This window comes from Copadichromis virginalis, linkage group LG7 (assembly GCF_057382275.1).
Source record: "Copadichromis virginalis isolate Kocher_CV1m ecotype Utaka linkage group LG7, C_Virginalis_male_GT1.1, whole genome shotgun sequence".
In the NCBI taxonomy this organism is placed as follows: Eukaryota; Metazoa; Chordata; class Actinopteri; order Cichliformes; family Cichlidae; genus Copadichromis; species Copadichromis virginalis.
In genome coordinates this window covers 25,467,282-25,490,023 of record NC_140624.1, presented here as the reverse complement: position 1 = coordinate 25,490,023, position 22,742 = coordinate 25,467,282, and the positions used below count along the sequence as shown (strand labels likewise).

General features: G+C 39.3%; 1 protein-coding gene across 2 annotated transcripts; it reads left to right on the top strand.

The window, feature by feature from the left end:
- The first annotated feature begins 60 nt into the window (after window positions 1-60).
- LOC146705105 (GRAM domain-containing protein 4-like) lies at window positions 61-20,614 on the top strand. 2 transcript variants are annotated; one of them, XM_085462689.1, is made up of 19 exons: window positions 61-289; window positions 8,324-8,565; window positions 8,650-8,749; window positions 9,292-9,412; window positions 9,908-9,969; window positions 10,101-10,233; window positions 10,620-10,645; window positions 11,342-11,433; window positions 11,632-11,723; window positions 12,355-12,403; window positions 12,554-12,625; window positions 12,710-12,753; window positions 12,898-13,007; window positions 14,022-14,176; window positions 16,022-16,169; window positions 16,512-16,605; window positions 17,318-17,408; window positions 17,835-17,903; window positions 18,152-20,614. In XM_085462689.1, exons 2-19 carry the CDS (start codon window positions 8,383-8,385, stop codon window positions 18,257-18,259), a joined length of 1,749 nt encoding a protein of 582 aa, XP_085318815.1. In that variant the 5' UTR covers window positions 61-289; window positions 8,324-8,382; the 3' UTR covers window positions 18,260-20,614. The 2 variants fall into 2 exon arrangements, with proteins under 2 accessions (XP_085318815.1, XP_085318816.1); XM_085462690.1 differs by lacking the exon at window positions 61-289 and adding an exon at window positions 5,564-5,598.
- The last annotated feature ends 2,128 nt before the right edge of the window (window positions 20,615-22,742 follow it).

Sequence of the window (22,742 nt, the reverse complement as noted above, 5' to 3'; positions counted from 1 at the left end):
GGACAGCGTGATGGCGTCACTTCCTTCTTAGGGTGCCGCTTGCTCACCCCGCCCACAGAAGTGATTATTGTGTCCGATGGAGCAACGCGGTCCGGTTAAACACCCTCACAGGCCCCCACATCTGGATTAATTGTGAGGACGGAGGAGAGAGACAGGCGTGGAGCGTGTCTCAGTGGATTCTGGTCCGATTTACATCGGCTCAGGAGCGGGTTTGACCCGGTTTCCAGTGGGCTTGGATCGCCGGGAAAAACAGAAAGAAGGGAAAGTTTGCTTCATCTTTGCTCTCATGGTGAGACGCTTCTTCGCCCTTTGCTTCTTTTCTTCGCACTTCACTGTTAGGATTCTCTTTACATCTTCTCTGGAGTGTCCAGGTGTGCCCAACCTGTGCTCCGCGGACCGACCGGTGCGCTTTCTGTAGACTGCAGCTAATTGGCTGTCACACATTAAGGTGGGAGGGTAATGGGAAGTCTTAAAAAACTTAATTAGACAGCGAGTTAGTAATTTAATATACTACATGGGTACTAAACTACCAGGCAGCTATTTTTTCTTATTAAATTATTGTTGTAGTCATTTGCACAAAGCACTTGTTTTAAACTTTCTAATGTGCAAATCTGTCATATTCCTTTGTTATACAGATAGTAACATGAATATTTGGTTTTGGTTTTGGACTGCACCTCTTTGGGGCTGTTTGTTTGTTTGTTTTTATCCCTGTATATGATATAAAAAATCATTAACAGAGAAAATAATCAACAGTCCAATTAATAATTACATGATTGTTACTTAGACCCTTCAATGTAGTAAAGGAGTTATTTAATTTTCCTTGAAACTTGTCTTAAAGGGTATAAGAATGTCATTTTAAGACTGGAATGAAACTTGATGATGATATAAAAAATACTTTATTAGATAGAAGTAATTTGTAGCTTTTTAACCCTTGAACTTATTCTTGGCGATAGTAGTAAAGAAACTCCCTTTTAACAGGAAGAAATTTCTATCAGAACCAGGCTCAGGGAGGAGTAGCCAACTGCTGTGACTAGCTGTGGCATGAATAGAAGGAGAAGAGAGATGAAACACACTATGGTAGACAGAAGATGCAATTTAATGACACAGAGCAGTAGTATATAAACACCAGGGGAGTGAAAAAAAGTTTGTGGAAAAGAAATGGAGCTCTATCAGCAAGCTTGGCCTTTAGAAGGAGAACTAAAGAATGGTTGAGGGTGACCTGATCCAGTTCTAACTATAAGCTTTATCAAAAAAAAAAAACAAGTTTTAAGACTAATTTTAAAAGTGGAGAGTGTGTCTGGCTCTTGACCCCAAACTGGGAAACTCCACGTGAGAGTTTCCTTTCATCAGTTCAAAGATCTCTTTGAGCGTTGGGATGGGAATGTTGTTAAGGTTGACTTCAGTCAGGCTGAAAGGACCACACAATTTTAGAAGAGGAGAAGACTCTGTTAATGGGCACTTACAGTACTTGCCAGATCAAACTGCTGCAGACTGAGGAGGAGCACATTTTATTCTTCTACAAAAATAAAACGATTTACATGTTAGGTATTGTGTAGTTTGTTGTACCCTTTGTTTTTTAATGGGCTCTAAAATATATTTACCTTCATGATCAGTAAAGTGAAATTAATCAAATGCTCTAAATAATTTGAAAAATGAATGAAATCTCTAAACTTGATGTTAAATACTTATTTTCTTAAATCAAATTTTTGATTAGGAAAATTAGTTGAAAATGATCAAGTTAACTTTTCGAGATATGACTTCATCACCATTACTACGAGTCAAAATCTTCCTCATGGTTTTGAAAATCTATCGATTATTTGCAAAGTTCTGGGAGGGCAGCCTGTTCTGTCTGTTACTCTCAGAATGCAGGAAATTGGTTTGGATGTTCAGGGATCAGCCCGGAAATACCAGGTCTCATGCCTGGCATGTACTGGAAACTGCTGGAACACCAGTGTCACTGTCCACAGTGAAGTGGGTTTAATAGAGGGCCATACAATTCAAAAGCTTGACAAAACAAAACGCCACCCATCCAAGCAATCTGCGACAACCAGACAATATCGTGCGCTGTCCAGTTGATTAGCACATGATGGCCAACTCAGTTGCCTATGAAGCACAGAATGAACTGAGGACTAGATTACACCGTGTCACGACGCCTCCATTTAGATTTCATGATTCATACCCTTTAACTTTAATCTCAGGCCACAAGTGAGTGGATATAATGTAGGATAATGGAAAAATAAATTCCTGATTTGTTTTCATCATCAAAACATTTCTATACATTTCGATATATGTGTAAAATATTATTAACAAGATAATATGTAATCTATTTGCATGGTAATGGGGAAATCCTTTTCCATCAGGAGCTTAAAAAAAGTTTGCATTGTTATCGCTGAACATAAGACTTGGTGCCGATAAGCACATTAAAGAAATCAATTCACATTAGGGGAAGCTGGAAGTAGATTTCTTTTACAGAGTTGGATGGTGGTTATTAACAAACAATACTTACACTGTAAGTGCTGCATGAGATGAATTTAACAGGAAGATTAGGAAGGAAATCATTTTCTCAGGATTTGATTATATCTCTGTTGGCAGAATTCAAAAATAATAATGAATTCATTTTACATTACTGTTACATTTCAACAAAATAATCTAATATATAAGATAATGAAATATCATCCATCCATCCATTTGCTTCTGCTTATCCTTTCCCGGGTCACGGGGCAATAAGATAATAAAAATAACACATAAAGAGGGCTCATTGTATTTTCTGTTGACTTCCAAAAGAGTAGCTGTCTACTTGAGCCTTCATGCATACTTTTGATCCTGTGTAGATTACAGAAGCTCCAAAATAAATGTAAATTTGTGCACCTAATTTTGTTTAAAGTAATTAAAGATGAATGCTGCATTATCATTCCATTACGCAAAAAGGACATTTCAAAGAAATCATCAAAAGCCACGAATTACATGACTTTCATGCCTATTATGAGCACATGAAATCTTCTGGTCACACCTTTACTTTTTCCTGTGAAAATCTATAAAGAAAGTGCAGAGTACATAGTTAGCAAAGTGTCCCCCAGAGACAAAATAACCACATCCATGGGAAACACTAGGTTGAAGTGAATAGGAATTATGGGTTGATCCATTAATTTTTCTACTGCTTATCCAGGTCAGGTCACGTTGATTAGAAGTACTGAAAAATGTGATGTCATAATAAATAAATCTAGGCTTTATCACTCCAAACAGATTTCCTTTATAATCTCATCTTTTGGATAGCATTAAAGGTGTTAAATGTATCTCTGTGTTACCTACAAAAGGTCAGAAAAAGTCTGTTTCTGCTCCTGCTTTCTGTTAGGTGCTAATCTGTGCGGTAATAATTAGAGGCTCCCAGACAGCAGTCAGTGCCTTTGTCTGTCAGTTATTATGCAGTCAGTACTGCCTGTTCAGACAGTAACCAACAGAAGCAGGCAGACCAGTCGGACTGCTCGGTGATCTTCAGGCTGAACACACCTTCAGCCATTGCTGTAGTTTAGAGCAGGGCTGTAACTTCTGCTGAGGACGTTCGTGTGTTGTGATCACACACAGGAGGTTCTGGTTTCAGTTTAGATTTCTGTGAGGGTAGCGCTTCACATCATGGGCTGAGCTTTGGCATTATTGCAGGTGATTTAGAATATTATTATATTATATTTTAATATTACATGTAGAATAATATGCTTTAAAATTGTTGTTATTAAGTTTAAAACTTTTTATTAGATGTTTGCATTTTAAAAGAGAAAAAATCAGCTGAAGTAAAGCTGTGTGGGATTTAACTGTGTTACTCCTTGGTGGCAGAGTGGTGTGGTGGTTACCACTGTTGCCTCACAGTAAAGCCTAGATTATTCTTCTGTTGCTGATACTTCCTTGATGTCTGCTTGAGTTCCTCACACAGTCCAAAGAAAGGCATGTTAGGAAAACTGGAGATTCTGATTGGAACATTCTGAATGTGGATGGCTGATACTTTGTTGGCCCATTAGTGACTTGTCCAGGGTGCCTCTGATCCTCTGACAGCAATGATATACTCCAGCTGCTCTGGGACCCTGAAATGGAAAAGAGGCTGATGTGTGTTTGTACCTTACCACTTCAAAAAAGGAGTAAATTTTAGTTTGATTTTGGCTACATTGAGATTTTCAAGCAGTGATTTACAACCAGTCAGACTTAGGACCACATTTTCTTATGTCTTTGGTTCACTGGATTATTTAATAGCTTTTACCAATCACATCACTCAGTGGAAAATAGCAAAGAATAGCCCTTTATTGTCGTTCTATATGTGCAGTGAAATTGTGGGTGCTCCACACCAACTGGCCAGGAATAATATATGAATAGTAAGACAGCAGGAATAAATAACAAACATGAAAAATATAGTGCATTGTCTACCAACTGGAAAGTTGGTGGTTCACTTCCTGGCTCTTCCAGTCTGCATGTTCAATCCTTGGCAAGATACTGAACCCCGAGTTACCCCCAGTGCATCCTTGTGTGTTAATGTTAGTCAGAGTGCTTAGATATCGATAAAAGTGCTTATATGAATATGTGTGTGAAGAGAGTGCAGTTAGTGCTCAGAGTAGAAAAACTCTGAAGGATTACTCTCTCAACTTTCTGTTTGGAGCTTGCATGTTTTTCTGTGGTAGGGTGGCTTCTCTCTGCCTTCCTCCCACTCTCCAAAGACATGCATGTGAAGTGAAATCGGGAGTCTAGATTGTGAATGTCAGTGTGCAGATGTCTGTCTCTGTGCGGTTGCCCTGGAACAGCTGGAATAAGCTCCAGTCTTCCCTTTTTATATTAATTAAAAAGTGGAAGAGGTTGGATGGATGGATGTTCTTGGGCTTCCTTCTTATAGAAACAACAAAGTCCCAGTTAATTGTGTTTTCTTCCTGCATAGCAGACATATTTTGATGGACACATATTTTCACTACAGGTAAATATCAAATTAGATTTCTCTTTAAAAGCATATCGACAATCTTCTTTGGCTTCAAAAGTAACAAATGGACCCAGATCATAATTAGCGGCTTAAACATTTACAGAAACATGTCTATGGCTTAGATAAGACAGTCAGTGTTGAGCCAGGCAAAATGATTAGTCGGTTTATCAATTAGTAGGTACCGGTAGTAAACTTGAAGTCTTCATGTTTAAATGATGTGTTTTATGACGTGTAATAGGTATAGAAGTTAAATGATTAATCAAGAAAATGATGGGCTGATTAAAAGCTGAGTTCTGGATCAGTACGGTTCTTACACTGTCCAGACACAACGTTAGAATACTGAGTCGGTTGGTCATAATGTTGGTGTACATTTGTATAATTAATATGAGTCACATGGAATTAAATCCCAGTTTTTAATCTGACTGAGCTGGTGGTGAGCATAAACCAAGAGTCCAAGTTTTACAAGAGATGGCACAAAATCTGCAGCCAGTTCTGTTTTTAAAGAGCAGATGATGAAACAGTTCCTCCTCCTCCCAAAACAAACATTTAACTTTGTGACTTCATGTCAGTAGCATGAAGTGGACTCTCCCTTTATAAACATGCAGTAGACTGTGATGACTTAAGTGCTGTAGGAGCTTCACACACAGGTCAGTTATCAGAGTTAATAGTAGAGCGGAAGCGAACATGTTCAGTGTGTGTCAAATGTGTGTCTCTATGTTTCGTTGTACTTGGTTTAATTTAATTTGCAGCCCTGCTGTGAGTTTAGAGTTACTTGGGTTTTCCATGCCAGACATGACTAAAGAGTTCTTTGCTGTTTAGATTTAAAAAATAAATACAAATGTGATTGTTTCTATTATTTATTATTTTTAAATTAAACAATCCACTTTGATGTTGTTTGATTCAACAAGTGTGAGCATGCTGAAACAGATATGTTGAATATTGTAAACTGCTGTTCCTAATTATAAATAGGCTGCAACTAATGATTACTTTAGTAGTCGTCTAATCTGCTAATTTTCTTCGATTAGTCTATTAGTCAACGACTAGCCCTTATCTCTGCTTCCTGTGGGCGACCGTGGCTCAGGGGGTTGGGAACCGCATCTGTAACCGGAAGGTCGCTGGTTCAATCCCTGGGCTCTCTGTCCTGGTCGTTGTGTCCCTGGGCAGGACACTTTACCCTACTTGCCTACTGGTGTTGGCCTCGCTTCTGTCAGTCTGCCCCAGGGCAGCTGTGGCTACAACCGTAGCTTGCCTCCACCAGTGTGTGAATGTGAGAGTGAATGAATAGTGGCATTGTAAAGCACTTTGGGTGCCTTGAAAAGCGCTATATAAATCCAATCCATTATAAACCTCCTGTTCTAAGCTGCAGTACTTCGCTCGTTGTCATGACTTCAGCAGTTTGAGAGGTGCACAAGCCTCTTTTCGGGACAAACACCTTTGCTTAATGCTAGTAAAAAAGAACAAAACAGAATTATAAAAACCTGTTATTAATCACAGGAAGGCTAACATAAACATTACTGTACAAACATGACCCATTCAGAGTCGACATCACAGCTGGTTTTAAATGGCATTTTAAATGCTCGTGCACTGCAGTACTGCTGTCATGGAGGGAAGGCTCTGCTTTGCTAAATCACTGATTATGGTGACAAATGGTGATAAACAGCTGTCTCCATCCATCCATCAATTGATGTCACTTCCGGACCACCGTCTTTCAAACCACTCTCGGTGTATCTTGGCGACTTCTAAGGTTTTTCTCGATTTACTAAATCTTAAGTGGTTTTTGAAATTTGTAATTCCTGCTTGACACCCTTTTCAACTCTAATGGTACAACCGCTGCTAACCAACACACCCTGAAGCCTCCTGACTTGGTTCGTCTGCTACCAAGCCTAGCCTGGGTAGCCTTGTTTTTAGCCTGTCTGTCAGCTGTTTGCTGCCCTCAAGCCATGGCTGTCTGTCATTGCCTACCGGCATGCTCACGGTTACAAGAGGCTATCCAGCGACTGAAATAGGCTCTTAGGTAGAGGGAGGAGCTTATCATGGAGTTTTCAAGGAAAGCACCTGGTTTCCCTACACGTCTTCTGCAGTGGGAAATTGGCAGCTACTCTGCAGTGCTCGGTCCCAGCAGCTCATTGTGTTGACACACACCCCTGGTCCAGTTCGGCCAACTCTGGAGAAGAGCCAGCCATCTCAGCAGATCTCCTGGCTCTGGCTGATGAGATGTGGCTTATCCTCAGGACGATGCCAAAATCCCAAGTTTGCTCTATGTCCTGCAACTCAGAGCCATGGGTTTTAGTAAAGGGTAACAAGGGTATCTGGTGACACCCATTCCATCTATACCCAGAGGCTATTCAACTGGTGAACAAATTTTACACACTGGAAAATGTGGATGCACCATGCTTTCAAGTGCGGGACGGCCTGAGTGGCCATCTGGTCCAGAGTGGGATAATGCTTCTGCCTCCCAGCTACCGGAGATGTCCCTCAGACCGGCGACACTGGGGACTGTTTGGACTCAGCAGATGGGATTGCTGCCCAATGGGGATGCTGCTCTTTCACTGACTGGCTGTCACAGGTGTGTCCCCACCTGGGCTTCCTCGCCACCACTCCTCCTGGCTGCCTGGCTTGAGCACAGACCCTAAGTCATCTCCCTCGTCCAGAAGCCGGGCATCTGCGTTTAACTCTGCCAGTTACTGCTACTGCTGCTGCTGCTGCTACTACTGCCCCCAAAGCTGCATTTTGGCGCTCACATGCAGTCATGCCTCAGAGCTGCCCATCATCTTCCACCTTTTCAAGGCCGCGTCTACCTACAGTGCCCGTTGTTGGCATCTCAATGGTTTATCGCGTGGCAGTGTGTGGTGGCTGTAGCTTTTGCTGTCCAGAGGCCTGTGTGAAAGATATAACTCTGACCGCTGTCTGGTTGGTATGGCTGATTATGCGCTTATATGTCTGTATGTTGTAACATGTGAAGCACTTTGTAACTGTTTGAAAAGTACTATGTAAATGAAGTTGCTATTATTATCAAGAGGCCCATGTCTCCTGGATTTGTGAAGCACCTCACAAACCCACAGACATCGGCTATCTGAATAGGAATCCTATTCAGATATCCACACCATATCAACCTGTTTCTTTTGACGTGGAAAAGTAGTGGCTCTACTCTGAGCCCTGAATGATCAAACTCCTCACCTTATATCTAACGGGGAGCCCAGACATCCTGGGAAGGAAGCTTGTTTTCCAATTGTGACCATAGGTGAGGGTGGGGATGTAGATTGACTGGTAGCTTCACTTTCATACTCAGTTCTCTCTTTTGCCACTGTGGACCAGTAAAAAATCCACAGATAAGTGGTGCAGCATTTGCAAATTGGTTCTTTTTTGTTCTAGTCTTTGCAGCTGGGGGGCTAGTCATGTTCAGGTAAACACTCGACTCTGTGGTGCCCACCATGTTGAAGCGTTTGGACAGGATCCGGTTCAGGGGACGGCGGGATGAGTTCCTGGATCTGGCTGAGTCGCCCAACACATCCGACACAGAATGCAGCGAGGAGATTGTGATTAAACCTCGCGCCTCTGTCAGAGAGACAGAGGAGGTGAGGGAGGCAGAGGTGGAGCCGCAGGGTGATGCTCAGGTGCAGAAGCACACAGAGAAAATCAGTATTTTTACTTTTTTTAATGTTATGTTGCTTATTATGTTTTCTTCTGCTCTTTCTAAGGCTGGTCCAGGATCTTTTTCTGCAGCTCTGGATGACAGGACAGATTTAAATGAGGTTAAAGGTCACTTAGAAATTGCCTTGTTGGAGAAGCACTATTTGCGTGAGTATTCCGTGAATTTTATCTTCATATGTCAAGTTTTATTTTGAAAGATAACCAATGAACTTTAGCTCAGCAAGGTCAGATTTACGTAGACGAAGCAGACCAGGTGCCAGGTTTTTTGTCAGGTCTCTTTCTTCTCACTCAAATCAGTTAAAATTATTTTGTCAGAATCGCATTCAAACAAGTGTCATTCAAGTCTTTCATCCATAAGCTTTGTAGAAACTGATGAGTCGACATCACAGCTTCAGTTGTCAGTTCATTGTAAGCGTCAAACATCCCCCAGTACAGTCCCGATAGCGCTCTGTAATCAGTCAATATTTGGCCTTTTATGTAACACACACACAGAGCTATTAATAACCCTGCTGACCGCATTTGACACGCATGCAGAGAGATTTTGGTGAATAAGCCATTTGTGCCCGCATCCTCAAAAAATACTAATCGTATTAATAGGAATAAAATAAAGTTTGTCACCTACGTTGTCATGCTCCAGTTTCACTATTATAAGTTTAGCACTTTTAACTTCCAGTGTTTGTCTGTTTCAGAGGAGGAGCTGAGAAAACTTAAAGAGGAGTCCAATGTGGATTCGCTGAAACAGGAGTTAGAAAAGGAGCGCTGCAGACGCATCGAGCTGGAACAGAAAATCAACGATGCCCTGAGATCCAGGCTAGTTGTATATATATATTTTCAGATTTTCATATATAAAGGGAGCCCGTATATGCACTTTGAGTCCACTAAAGGTGATTTTAGTGTTTCATAATCAGTTTTTATCTTGCACTGCGTCCCTCACGTCTTCTTCTGTCTAAAACAAGCCATTGTAATATTTCCCATTTAAAACCAACTTTTAAGACATTTTCCCCTGATTGGATGTCAGTGTTTAAACATCACTTGGGTGGGGCTGCTGTCCTCACAGCCAGAGCTGTGATGAACATGTCAGATAGGTCTGGTCTTTTTGGTACAATACAAACCCACATGTAGAAGAAGAAAACGGTCTGAACCCTGAGCTTTCGGCTCATGTACCAAAAATCATTATTTGAAACATATTTCTATTTATAAAGTATGTAAAATTTGAGACTAATTCAATTTGCTGAGCTGGACTCAAAGCGGCTTGCTCCTATGCTTTATGCTGGACTGACACGACACAGTTTCTACCTCTTGCAGACTTGAAGACTCACCATCTCAGACACCTAAAGCTCCGTCTGCTCCTTCAGCTGCTGGCAGTGGTATGGCTGATCTATGCTCTTTCACTTTTTGCAGATGTTCCATCTTTTCACCTTTGTTTGACGTGAAAAGAAACAGAATTAATTGAATGGTCCTTTAATTATTATCACAATTGCCTTGTTTCCCCCCTCAGACAAACAGAAGGAGACTCTGGTTGACACCTTATTGAAATGGCTTTATGATCGATTTGGTGTTTATATCGAAGACTTCCGCTTCCAACCAGAGGAGACGACAGTGGAGACGGAGGAACCACTGAGTGCCAAAAGGTCAGAAAACATTCTGAAACTGTCTGTGACAGACTTCTGTGTGTTAGCAGAACTGTAACGGTAGAAAACTGAAAACTGACATTGTTTGAACTGACATTTTTATTATATATTAACTTAAAAAATTACATCTTTAAACACTCACACAGACACACACACACACACACACTGCAGTGCTGAGCTTTTCAAGAACTTATCACCTAATCCACACAGTTTTTCCAGCCATGCAAACACATCTGAAGCATTTTATATTTGTAATTGTAAAACTGCAACCGTAACAATAAAGCTACTGAAAAGTATGAAAATCGGATCAGGTCTGCTGTGGAGTTATTATAGCCACATGGGTTTTCACTGTGTTCTTTATCGTGTTATCTTTTTTATAATCACAGGTTGACTGAAAACATGAGACGGCTCAGTAAGTTTGCTTGTTTTTTTTTACCAAATGTAATATGCAACATTGTTTGAAGACAGTGAGCTGCACTGCTGGGTATAGTGTGCAATAGTACTACAGTAACAGGTCATGTATTTGCTATAAACAGAAGCATGAGCAAGTGAAACAGTGAAGGGCCAAGAATAGATCGTTGTGGGATACGGTAAAATAGTTCATTAGATCATATGCAATAAGTAGACAATATTGTACGTCCCACAGAACATCATTACGTTAAATATAAAAATTTAACTGAAGAGATTAGATTCAAGGGGTTAAAACTATTGCATTAACTGATTAGGCAGCAGTGTAGTCATTGATAGAGTCATTTCATTTTCAGTAGCTCGAGGATAATGGAACATTTGCATAGATATACCCTGTTGTTATTTCATAACTATGTAAGAAGTTAAAACGTTTAAATTCAAGGGAATTCTCAAAATGTGCTCCACAGAGCAAATAAGGAAACAGAAGGGGACATTTAGTATGTGATAGTCATTAATGAGTTTGGGTTTGAGACAGACTGCATCTCCTTGTTAGCCACGCATCCCATTCACATCTCCTGGACATCAGATATACTAAACCCAAGCCAAATGCATAAACATTCAAATAAGTTTATGCATTTATAGAGCTGATGTTTTCTTTGTCATGATTAAGTCAGCTGATGTCAGTTTGTCTACTTTCCAGAACGAGGATTTAGACCCGTTACCAATTTCATGAGGAACCTTTCTGCCTTATCCAGCTGGTACTCCATCTATACATCAGCCATTGCCTTCATTGTGAGTTCACACACACACACACACACACACACACACACACACACACACACACACACACACACACACACACACACAGTTCAGGTGGTCAACAGTCAATTCTTTTAAACATGGATTGGATCCACCAGTCACAACAGATATAACACAAGTAGACAGACTGATTCAAAACTAAATGTGTTTACACCTATGTGATCTCCACAGGTCTACGTGTATGTGGCGTGGAATGGATGGGTCATCCCCATGTTCCTGTTCCTCGCCATTCTCCGCCTGTCCTTGAATTACCTCATTGCCAAGTTAGTGTAACCTTTGCTCTCTCTAAGTTAGTCACACCGCTTTTATCAGAACCAGAGAAAAGGCAACAGTTTTAAACCAGGTCAAGGTTCAGTACCAAGTCAGTGTAGGTAAGGTTTATCAGGAATACTTGTTCCCTTGTCTGTGGTGTTTTTGTTTTTTTAACTTGTTGGACAAATATGTTATTTACTTTTAGAGTTACTAAAAAAATGGCTTCAGTAGATTCTCCAATTTAAGACGCATGTATTCGTGCCGTGGCAAATCTAGTGCAAATTCAGTAGTTAGCATCTTTTTACATACTTTTTTTTTCTTATCTTATCAGTGTATTCATATGTCAGGGTCATGAATTATGTGTTAAGTGAACAGTTGGCTCTTAAAGTCAACAGACTGACCATTGTAAGAATCTGAAATCGTTAAAGTGCCAGTCGCTTGATGATCAGATGACTGGATCAGAGCTGTTCAATATGAGCAAAAGTTTACTGCAGAATTTTGTTGAATATCTGATTACAGTGGTCCGATGAGGGACCCTTAAATGTGTCTTGATACAACAAGACACATTTAAGGGCATACAAGGCAATGAAGTTCATTATATTTATTATATAGCTCATATTTTCTCATGATTCCTGCTCTTAGAGGCTGGAGGATCCAGTGGAGCATTGTACCTGAAGTTTCAGAGCCAGTGGTGAGAAATCTCTCTTTATTCTGGCCTCCTCATATTCATTACTAAATATTTTATTATGAAATGACTCGCATAAAACTGTTCTGATGTCCCAAATGGAAACTGTTAAGTTCTTTAAAACAGATATTCGGGATTCTCATTTTGTTTTTTCAGGAGCCTCCTAAGGAAGACCTGACTGTGTCTGAGAAGTTCCAGCTGGTCCTGGATGTCGCTCAGAAAGCTCAGGTGAAATGTGATGGACAGTGAGAGGTCTAAGGTCACAAGTGGTTCTTTTTGACATATTTAATTATTATTGTTATGTCCTTACAGAATCTGTTTGGAAGGATGGCCAACATCCTGGAGAAAATAAAGAAGTAAGCTTTTCTACACACAGTTTCATGTTTCAGCTCAGAAAGAACCGGTGTTCCATTTACAATGCTTCTTTATAATGTGTATGTGTGTGTGTGTGTGTGTGTGTGTGTGTGTGTGTGTGTGTGTGTGTGTGTGTGTGTGTGCAGTCTGTTCATGTGGGTTCAGCCGGAGCTGACTCAAAAGCTGTACGTTGGTCTGTGGTTGGCCTTCATCTCCTCATGCCTGCTCCCGTACAAACTGCTGGGATTCATCATAGGTAAAATAAATAAGTAAAAAGTTGATCACCTTCTCTCACTCGATTTCCCCCCTTATTGAAATTTAAATCACTTGTTCTCAGTAAATATCAGAATGAAAGAATATATATCATCCACTAAAGGAATGGATGAGAAAAGATATTCTGTCTATGCACATGTCTAAAAACACGACAGCTATGTGAGCGCTGAACATTAATGTTATGTCCAAAGTTTGGCTCCAGTCATACCTTCATAAATTCACTGAATATAGGGCTGCAGCTAATATTAAGCTTTTTTGATTGCTTTTTGATGAGCTCCTTGGGGACAAGGTGACATTATTTGAAAGTTCAGAACTTTCATAATCTAACGATATATAATTACAACAGCAAATAGTCCCCTTCAAAGATCATGACACAATTGGAAACACTGAGTGTGGTTAGGAGATGGTGTGCAGTAGGCAACACATATGGTGCCCACTCACTAGCAGAGAATACACTGAAATATTAGCTGTGCTATTCACACATCAGCACAATCCAACATCACACAAAGGGTGTAAGGGTGCATCAGATATCTGTGTTCACATGTGCACTATAAAAGGTGAGGAATCCAGTACACTTGTGAAAACAGCTATATATAACAGGCCAGATGTTCCTGTGAATCTTCTTGATTACTGCCTGTTAAAAAGGCATGCAGACCTGTGATAAAGATTTCAAACAAGTGTCTATTAAGTCCAACAATGTAGATGAATGCTCATTTTGAAGGAACCTTATAGTTTTGATGGAAATGAACGTTTCTGCTGGGGATGGGTGGGATGGCTGTGGTGAGTCCCTTTAGGGGTCATCACAGCAGATTGTGTGCCTCTGTCCTCTCCTGTCTCTAGCATCCTTTTTAGCCACAGCACCATTCTGCATTTCCTCCTTCAATACATCCATGAATCTTCTTCTTCTTCCTCTTTGCATCTTGCTTAGCAGCTTCATATTCAACTTTTTTTTGTCCAGTATATGCACTATAAAAGATTTTTACTCTTTAATCCTCAGGTGTATACGCAGGTATCAAGTTCTTCATCATTGACTTCATCTTTAAGAGTTGTCCCAAGCTGAGGCAGCGCTATGACACCCCCTACATCATCTGGACAAATTTACCCACCGACCTGCAGCTGAAAGAGCGCAGCAACACTATGCTGGGCCGACGAGTGAGTCCAAACTCCTGCATACATCTACACACGGAGCTCAGAGACCTCAGCACCGGGCTGATGTTAGTCTGTGTCAGTTACATGACGTAAAGGAACAAACCCTGCAGTAGTGAGATCATAGGCTGGAAAAACCAGCACACACTGGATCAGCTTGTTACTGGTTCTTACTGGTCTGGTTGTATTTTTCTCTCCCAGCTGTCTGAATCTGAACAGGTAGGATTGTGCGCTGAGTGTGTGTGTGTGTGTGTGTGTTATATTTACAATCACAGTGTAGAGGCCCATAGTGTGTGCTGTGGTGAGAGTTGTGATCAGATATTTTGACTGACATCACTGGCTGTAACCAATCAGCTGCTGAAGTGTTGGTCTATCTGGTTAAAATCCTCTTAGGGTGGGACGTCCCGAATCGTAACACTACACCTGGCGTACTAGTCAGATTTTCCCACTTTATATTCAGATGACCCTGTGACCTTTCCTTTAGCTTCACCCTTTTAACAAATGTAGATCTGGCACAAATGTTGTGATTTACCTCCAAGTAAGATCTAATGCCAAAGTTCAGGTAAGAATGAATAAAGTTTTGTTGTCTTCTTTTTCTAAGAGTAAAATAGTTACTACATCCCATAAAATGAGAGATTAGATTTAAACCTAAATCAGAAAACAATGTATGTCAACCAGCCTCAATATTAAAAGCAGTGGCAGGTGAAATAATGATTGATCATCTTGTTAACTGCTTAACAAACACCAAGTCACCAGCAAAGCTCACTGGGGGAGGGTTAGCATTTTGGAGTATTTAAGCCACGTGCTAAAGAAAGTTGAAGATGTTACATTTCAAATCCAGAGTATTTAAACTGTTATAGATCCTCTGTTAGAGCATTTCTACTTGGCAAAACAAATTAGGTAAATATTCCACCCCCCAAAATTTAACCCCAGACAGGCTGTGGATGACCTGGTAGATGTTAAGAGGTTAAAATGTGCTGTTCAGCTGAGTTGTGACCTTCCCATGGGCGCTCTGCTTACGCTTCTGACACGACCAAATCCTCTGGCAGCATCTCATGCTCCAACTTATCACAGCTGGGGTTTTTTAACTAGATCCTAAAAATGTTAGACAGGGGTTTTTAATGTTGCTGACGGATGTATCCTACCCAGTGTTAACAGACACAGTTAATGTTTGTTCCCAACTAATGTCTTGAGCTGCACGTACACTGAGTTTCAGCCTACCTTCCAGCATACCTGAGTACATTTTTGGGGGGAGTATGGGTGATGCAGCAGCTTAAAACATTTAAAAGCTCTGGTCCTGTGTGATGATTACAGTAAAGGTCAGTGGAAGGTTTCCTGCTGTAAAGAACAGCAGATTAGATATTTATGCTTGCATGTCAAAGATACTGATACCTCTGCGAGAAGCTAATATCTAACTGGACAATTTATGGTTAAGTTCTTCGATTTGGCAGAATTTTCATTCAGATTCAATTCAGAGCCTTCAATTTTCTGTTTTTGAGTGGAAACGTGCTCGTTTTACCTCCAGGCTGAACTGAAGTATCCTTATAAAAAATTTGTAGCAGTATTGGAGGACCGCATCAGGTGAGCTGAAACACATTCCAGTGAAAAAGATCGTGTACCAGGACTGCTCTGAGACTGAGTAAAAAGCAGGCAGTGTCCAAAGAAAAATCTGAAAAGAACTGTTGCTCAAGACCAATTTAAAAGCTACAAGAAAGTCTGTCTTACTAGAAGAAAAATGTAAAGTAAGGAATGATTTTGCACTGGATTATACATCTGACTGCGGGGATGCTTCAGACACTGCTACTTGTAGTGATTAGCAAATTGTGTACCTGCTTCTGTCTACCTGCTCAGGTGATAGCTGCTGGGGGCCGAGGCAGCCTCACCGCAGCAGCTCCTGTGGGTGTCAGTCGGGATGAGGATGGAGGGCGATACTACAGCACCAAGAGAGGAGCTTTTCATGAGGTGTTTAACCTGCCAGAGAGTGAGCGCCCTCTGACAGGTGAGAAAGGAACTACAGGAGAAAATGAATTAATAGATGAATCCTTCCAACTCAGTCTGAAGTGTTGGCCCATCATTCTTTGTGGGTCTTATAATATGCAGTAGATTCAGAAAGGATTCACACCCTTCATTTTTTGCACATATTATTATTTTATTGTAAATTTAAACAGATAAATTTGACGTTTATGTACACTCTACTTGAAAAGGACAAAAAAATTGTTTTACAGATGCATAAAAGAATCTAAAACTGAATTATCTATTTGCTAATGCAGTTTAATAGAAAGGACTTTAGATGTCGACTGTTTTCTTACCAGTAATATTTTAATTGTAATGATTGTTTCAGTGTGTGAGACTGGCTGGCGCTGCTGCCTCATCAACAGAGACAGGAAGACACCAACAGACTACATCCGCAACGGAGTGCTTTATGTCACCGAGAAGTAAGTCATCTGACAGAATGAGCAGAGAGACACTGTGTCACATCTGTTCATCACACAGAATGTTTCCTCCTATAAGTTTGGCACCTGTAGTAATAAGCAGAGCGAGCGATAACATGTTGAGTACGTCATTTATTTGTCCCGCATTTGTTTTCTGACATCGCGCAGCCTCTGCAGCATTTTTGGTTCTGTCTTTGTATGAACATTCAAACAGTAAACTTGCGTTTACTAAAGTATTTCATATGACACTTTTACATTTATACATAAAGTTTGAAAGCCTAAGGTTGCTTTACCTGAAAAGTTAAAGGTTAAAAAGATTATTAGCCAAAGGCTTCGGTAAATAGGTGACAAGTAAACTTCTGTTTGAAAATGATCTCAGGGGAAAGGGCTTCAGAGTGTAGGAGTACCAACACTGAAGGGTCTCTCCCCGAACAACTACGGTTTGGTGTGAGAGATGCAGGATAATAAAGACCATAAATAATGAACAGTAGTTACTTCAGACTTCTGAGAAGAAAATAAACTGCCAGGGTGTCTGATGAAAGAGCTGGGCTATTCTTATGTTTGGCTTATCGGGTATGCAAGTTTCCATTAGGGTGTGTTGCTGATCCTCGGTGGATGGGTGCCATAAATGTTCTGAGTGCTTATAATCTCTTATAATCACCATTGCAGAGCGTTGTAGGAGCGGGAGGTAACAGAGTCTCTGCTGTCTTTACAGTTACCTGTGTTTCGAGAGCTCCAGCTCCAGGTCCGGGTCCTCAAAGAGGAACAAAGTCATCAAACTGCTCGACATTACTGACATCCAGAAGGTAAGTGTTCACTTTAGAAATATTGTTGATGCTTCCCAGGTTTATAATATTCAGTTAGATTACTTTGTGATGTCATTTCCTGATTAGCTTGTGTTTTTGAAGCCACTGTAACTAGCCTGTGTAAACATTTGAGTGTCTTTGATTAGATTAAATTGTTAATTAATTAATTTAAAAAAAAAGAAAGCAGACATGTCATTTCACTACACTGCAGTGTTAGTTCTTAGAAAAGTCTTAATGGAGTAAAAACCTGAAACAAAAAGTGCTGCAGGTACTGAAGCTGCTTTTGTTTTCATTTATTCAGGAAACAGTCTTTTACTTTCTAACATCAGATATTTAAAACCTTTCTAACGTGTCTGCTCTTCTTGCACATGTGTTTCCCTTGCATTGGTCTGAATTTGCTCTGATCTGCTCTGTTGTTTCTCACAGTACAAAGTTTTGTCAGTGCTGCCTGGGTCTGGGATGGGGATCTCCATTGCGACACCATCCACCCAAAAAGTAAGAGCTCAGTTCAGAATAGCAAAGAAACTAAAATTGTTTTTACTCATTTAGAAGAAGCATTTCACAGATGTAAGAATACACTCTGACAAGTAAAAGTACCACTAATAAGTATGAGAAGTGATGTACTCTAAATACTTTAACAGATTTCTATACAGTATGCATTTGTTACACTGATGTGTAACAAGTGTGGCTCTGTTTTCTTTTTGTGTTGAGCCTGGTTCTAATGTTCCTCTGTTCTCTTGCAGCCTATGGTCTTCGGCGCAATGATGCACAGAGATGAGGCATTTGAAGCCATCTACACTCAGTACACGAAGATCATTACTAAGGCTACAGCTATCAACCCTGAGACATAGTAAGACCTTTGCGATGGCTGCCTTAAACACAAGCACCTGAAGGTTCTTAGATGGCTGCTGACTTCAGTTTGAGCTGCTGGTCTTCCCCCATCAGTCACCCATGAAAGTAATTCAGTGATAGTATTTTAGTGATTGATTTTAAATCAGCTGATTCCAACTAATCACTGATTTTTTTTTTGTCAGAATCAGACAGTCTGTTATTAATCACTGTTTCTGATAACAAATTAACAATACCATCCACAAATGAGAGCACTTTACATCCTCTCTAAGGGTTAGTTTACTGAAAAAAACATTTACAAGAATTGCGTCTCTGTTTTTTCATCTCTGATAAACATCTCAGCATTTCACGTGCGCAGACTTGATATTAAATTAAAAGCCTCTTGATAGCTCAAAGGGTTCAATCCCTCCCATAGTTTTTAGGCTTTTATTGTGAAAAATCTACTGGACGTTTTTGGTTCACATAGTAAAAGCCCGTAGAAGAAGAAGTTTTATAAAGCTTACTTTTACTCCCACAGCTACTTTTACCTGCAGTTTATTGGTTCAGGTTTGTCACATGACCGATTGCAGGCTTTAGTTTACTTTAGTAGCAGCAAATTAAACTGGAAACTTAACTACATTTTGTTTTTGTGCTAAAGAAAATTGAATAATAATTTAATTCGCTAGTCAATTAATAAGAACAGTTATTCTCTGCCTGCAGCTTTCCCAATATATTAATTTCTTGCTTTTCTGTGTCTTTATCGATGTAATCTGAACATTTTCAGGCTTTGAACTGTTAATCAGACAAAACACAATGTTTAAAAAAAATGACACTGTGCACTCTTGAGAAACTGGACTGGATGTATTTTACTGTTTTCTAATGACTATACAGTTAATCTTAGTGGTAGACTTAATTTGGCCTTTACTCACAACCAAACATATTAATCTGACTTATAAACACTGACTGATGTTAGTCTGTCTGCAGGCAAATTATGAAGGGAGGAAACAGAAAATTAAAAAAGTAGTTTTTAATCTTGTTCTGATTCTGACTCAATATTGTCTAATTGTATAAAAGAACAGCAAAAGGTCCATCAAGTCTCTTGCTGACAGTTCAAATCTTCAAATGTTAAGAGAAACTGATACTATTGTTAAATAGTGTCTTTATAGCTTGCGATGCAAACTTAGGTGGAGGGTTTCATGACTGTGTATTAAACCACTGGCAAACAAATGTGTTTAAACCTCATTATTATACATTGGTGTCTTCAGGGATTTGTAAACAGTATCATCATATGACTCTGTATTGTACTATTGCAACTAAGCCTTACAGTTAATATGTTGGTGTAAAGTGTTTGTATTCTGTATCAATGTTCAGCAGTTATGTGAGCAGTCTTTGACACATGGAATTTAGTGTAAACCACAGAGTTAGTCTTTTTCTTAAGCTTTGTTTGACTTAGCCAGAAGCTAAATGGCTAAAGCTAATGCCAGTTTAGCAGTTTATGCTTTCTGTTTTACAATTAATGAGCCACGAAACAAAATCCCACAGGGAACTACAAATGCTACATTTTTGTATTTGTTTGTCATTCGATTTCCATCAAGCTTAAAGAAGAATCAACTAAAGCACTAAAAAAAGCACTTTTTTCTTTCATTTCTATTATCTGATAACTTTATTTTGGGGGGGGGGGGGTTGAGAATGTCTGTTTTTTGTAAGTGACTTAAAACTTCAGACTAACATTTTGTATTTTTGTTTAATTCTGGGTTGAATGTTTTGTTTTTTATTTTTTTGTTTTGTATTTTACATGTTCAATTAAAAGTTTGAATCCCAAATTGATCTCCATTTTATTTAATATTCAGATTTATGGCTTTTGATTGTGGTGTTTTTGTTTCGTTTTTTTTATGTCTTATTAAAAAAAAACTTTAATCTGAAATAATTCATTGGCAAAAAATAAACTCTCCAAAATAAGATGTTCTTTTAAATATAAATTATGACAAATTTTAAAAAATAAAATTGCACATGAAGTAGACAGCTTCACTTACTTTAGTTTGATCTCACTTTAATTTCCAAATGTTTTTTCTTTTGTGGGTTTTTTTTTTTTTTTTTTTTGGATGCCACTTGCTAATACCATCATGCCTCAGCCAAGTACTCTTTAAAAATAGTTTCCTGACTTTCTTTCAGTGTGTCCTGTTTTTGCTCGGGTTTGATTTTTGCCTTGTTGACGTCACTGTGAACATTTTTCTCTCCTCCTTTTGTGTCTTTTGGATTTGAGGTTTTTATAAAATGGTTTCTTGTATGGATAGGTGTAATGTTTTTTAAATTGTGTAATTTCTATTGTTGAAATGTGATGTACATGTGTTTAAGTAAAATCAAATATGGTACCTTAACAGTGTGTGGCTTTTTAGTGCAGTACCTGCATCATGCTTTAGGTGGCATCACATTTGTGCCTAATATATCGGCTTCACAATGTAGGAACTCCAGCAACACTTAAGGGAAGATGAACAACTGATACAACTTTTATCTCCCTCCACCTTGGAAGTAGGTGAAGTTGTGCCAGAAATGTTTTGCTCTAATATATTGGCTTACCACAGATGTTTTTTTTAAAAGGCCACAAGTGTACATAATAGTCCGATACCAGTCACTTTTCATTTAATTTAACTTTAAAGTATATTGATCAGATGCATAACTCTAGACTTTCACTGTAAAAGAAAAGATGGCCTAAAAATAAAACAATTTTACAGAGATAATAATTCTGTATGGTTTTATACTCCCCTCCCCTATATTCCCCTTACATGGTGCTACATTTGTCAGGAAAATGTGGGCTTCAGTATGTCAGCAACAAAACTCAGGTAGGCTGTTCAAATTCAAATTTTATTGGTCACACACACAACCATACACAGTATGACATGTGGAGAAATGCTTATTGCTGTCCAATGCCCAACCAGTAAATGACAGTAAGAACTGACAGTAAGATTTACAGATTACTACAAAATTTACAGATTTTAACTTACAGTAAATTCTTAGTAATTTACAGTAAAAATATGCAAATAACAGTTTACCAAAGAAATTATGAATAAAAATAAATTATAAATTTTAAGAAGTGTGCAAAAAAACAAACAAACAAACAGTGCGTTTGATGATGTGATGTGTGTGAGAGAGTCCAGTCCTACACCTGGTTCAGGACCCGAATAACCTGGGGAAAGAAGCTCCTCCTCATTCTCTCTGTTTTGGCCTTAAGGGAGCAAAAGCACTTCCCAGACCTCAACACTGAGAAGAGTCCATTGTTGGGATGCGAGAGGTCCATCATAATCTTCCTGGCTTTAGTCTTTCACCACTTGGTGTAGATGGACAGCAGGTCAGGAAGCTCTGATAGAATGATGCGTTCAGCTGAGCGCACCACTCTTTGCAGATCCGGTCAGTCCTGCTTGAGGCTGGATGCTGGCTGTGGTTTTTAAACGAGGCTCATTAAGGAGCCCAAAGTGTGCCAGGAAAATTTCCCTCACACCATTACATGACCAACAAGAATCATTTATACAAGCCAGGATGGATCTATGCTTTCATGTTGTGGTTCTTACACTAGCACCTTCTGTCACCACAGAAATTGACACTCACCAGACATGCATAATGGACCTTCCATGACCTTCCAAGCTATATAGTTTATGTCTTCCATATTTCCAACTATATCCATAATCACATACTGTGTATGCTACCATTGTATATAGTATATTATCTTACTTTTTTTCATTGATTGTACTTAATTGTATTTTTGTATTTCCTTCATATATCTGTACCTGAGCTGAGGTGACGCAAAAATTTCCCCATTGTGGGATCAATAAAGTCTTATCTTATCTTATCTTTTGGCAAGCCCATGTGTATGAGCCTCACTTTCCTGTTCTAAGTGAAAGGAGCGGTCCCTATGGTGCTTTGATGCTGTAGCCCATCTGCTCCAAGTTTCTGTGTGTGTTGTGTTCAGAGATGTTCTTTTGGACACCTTGGTTGTAAGCAGTGGTTATTTGAATCACTGTGGTCTATATATGAGTGGTTCTAGCAGGCAGACCAAATTTAGAAGAGAGAGTCTTCATCCACAGATTTTATTATTGTAATCTATTATTCTATTTAAAAAGCAGTAGAGTACCATTACATGTTATGTAGCAGTCCAATGAATACCGTAGAACTTGTAATGAAAGAACTGTAAAAGAATTGCATTTTTAATCTACATTTTATTCAATGCATGCACATCTTTAATTTAAAAATATACAAAGATGAACGAATTTAACTGCTAAGAGTCATTTTTTTAAACTTTTATTACATTTGTATTACTTTCATATGAGCTGTTTTGTTGGGATACTAATTTTTAAAATCGAATTTAAATCAAGCAAAATCATAAATGGTAAATGGAAATTGTTCAGGCACAAGTTTTAGCTAGCTTTTGACTACAATCCCCAGGACGCCACCGGAGACTACGTCATAGTCTTTAAACCAATAGTGGCGCATCTGTGAGTCACGTGACACGCA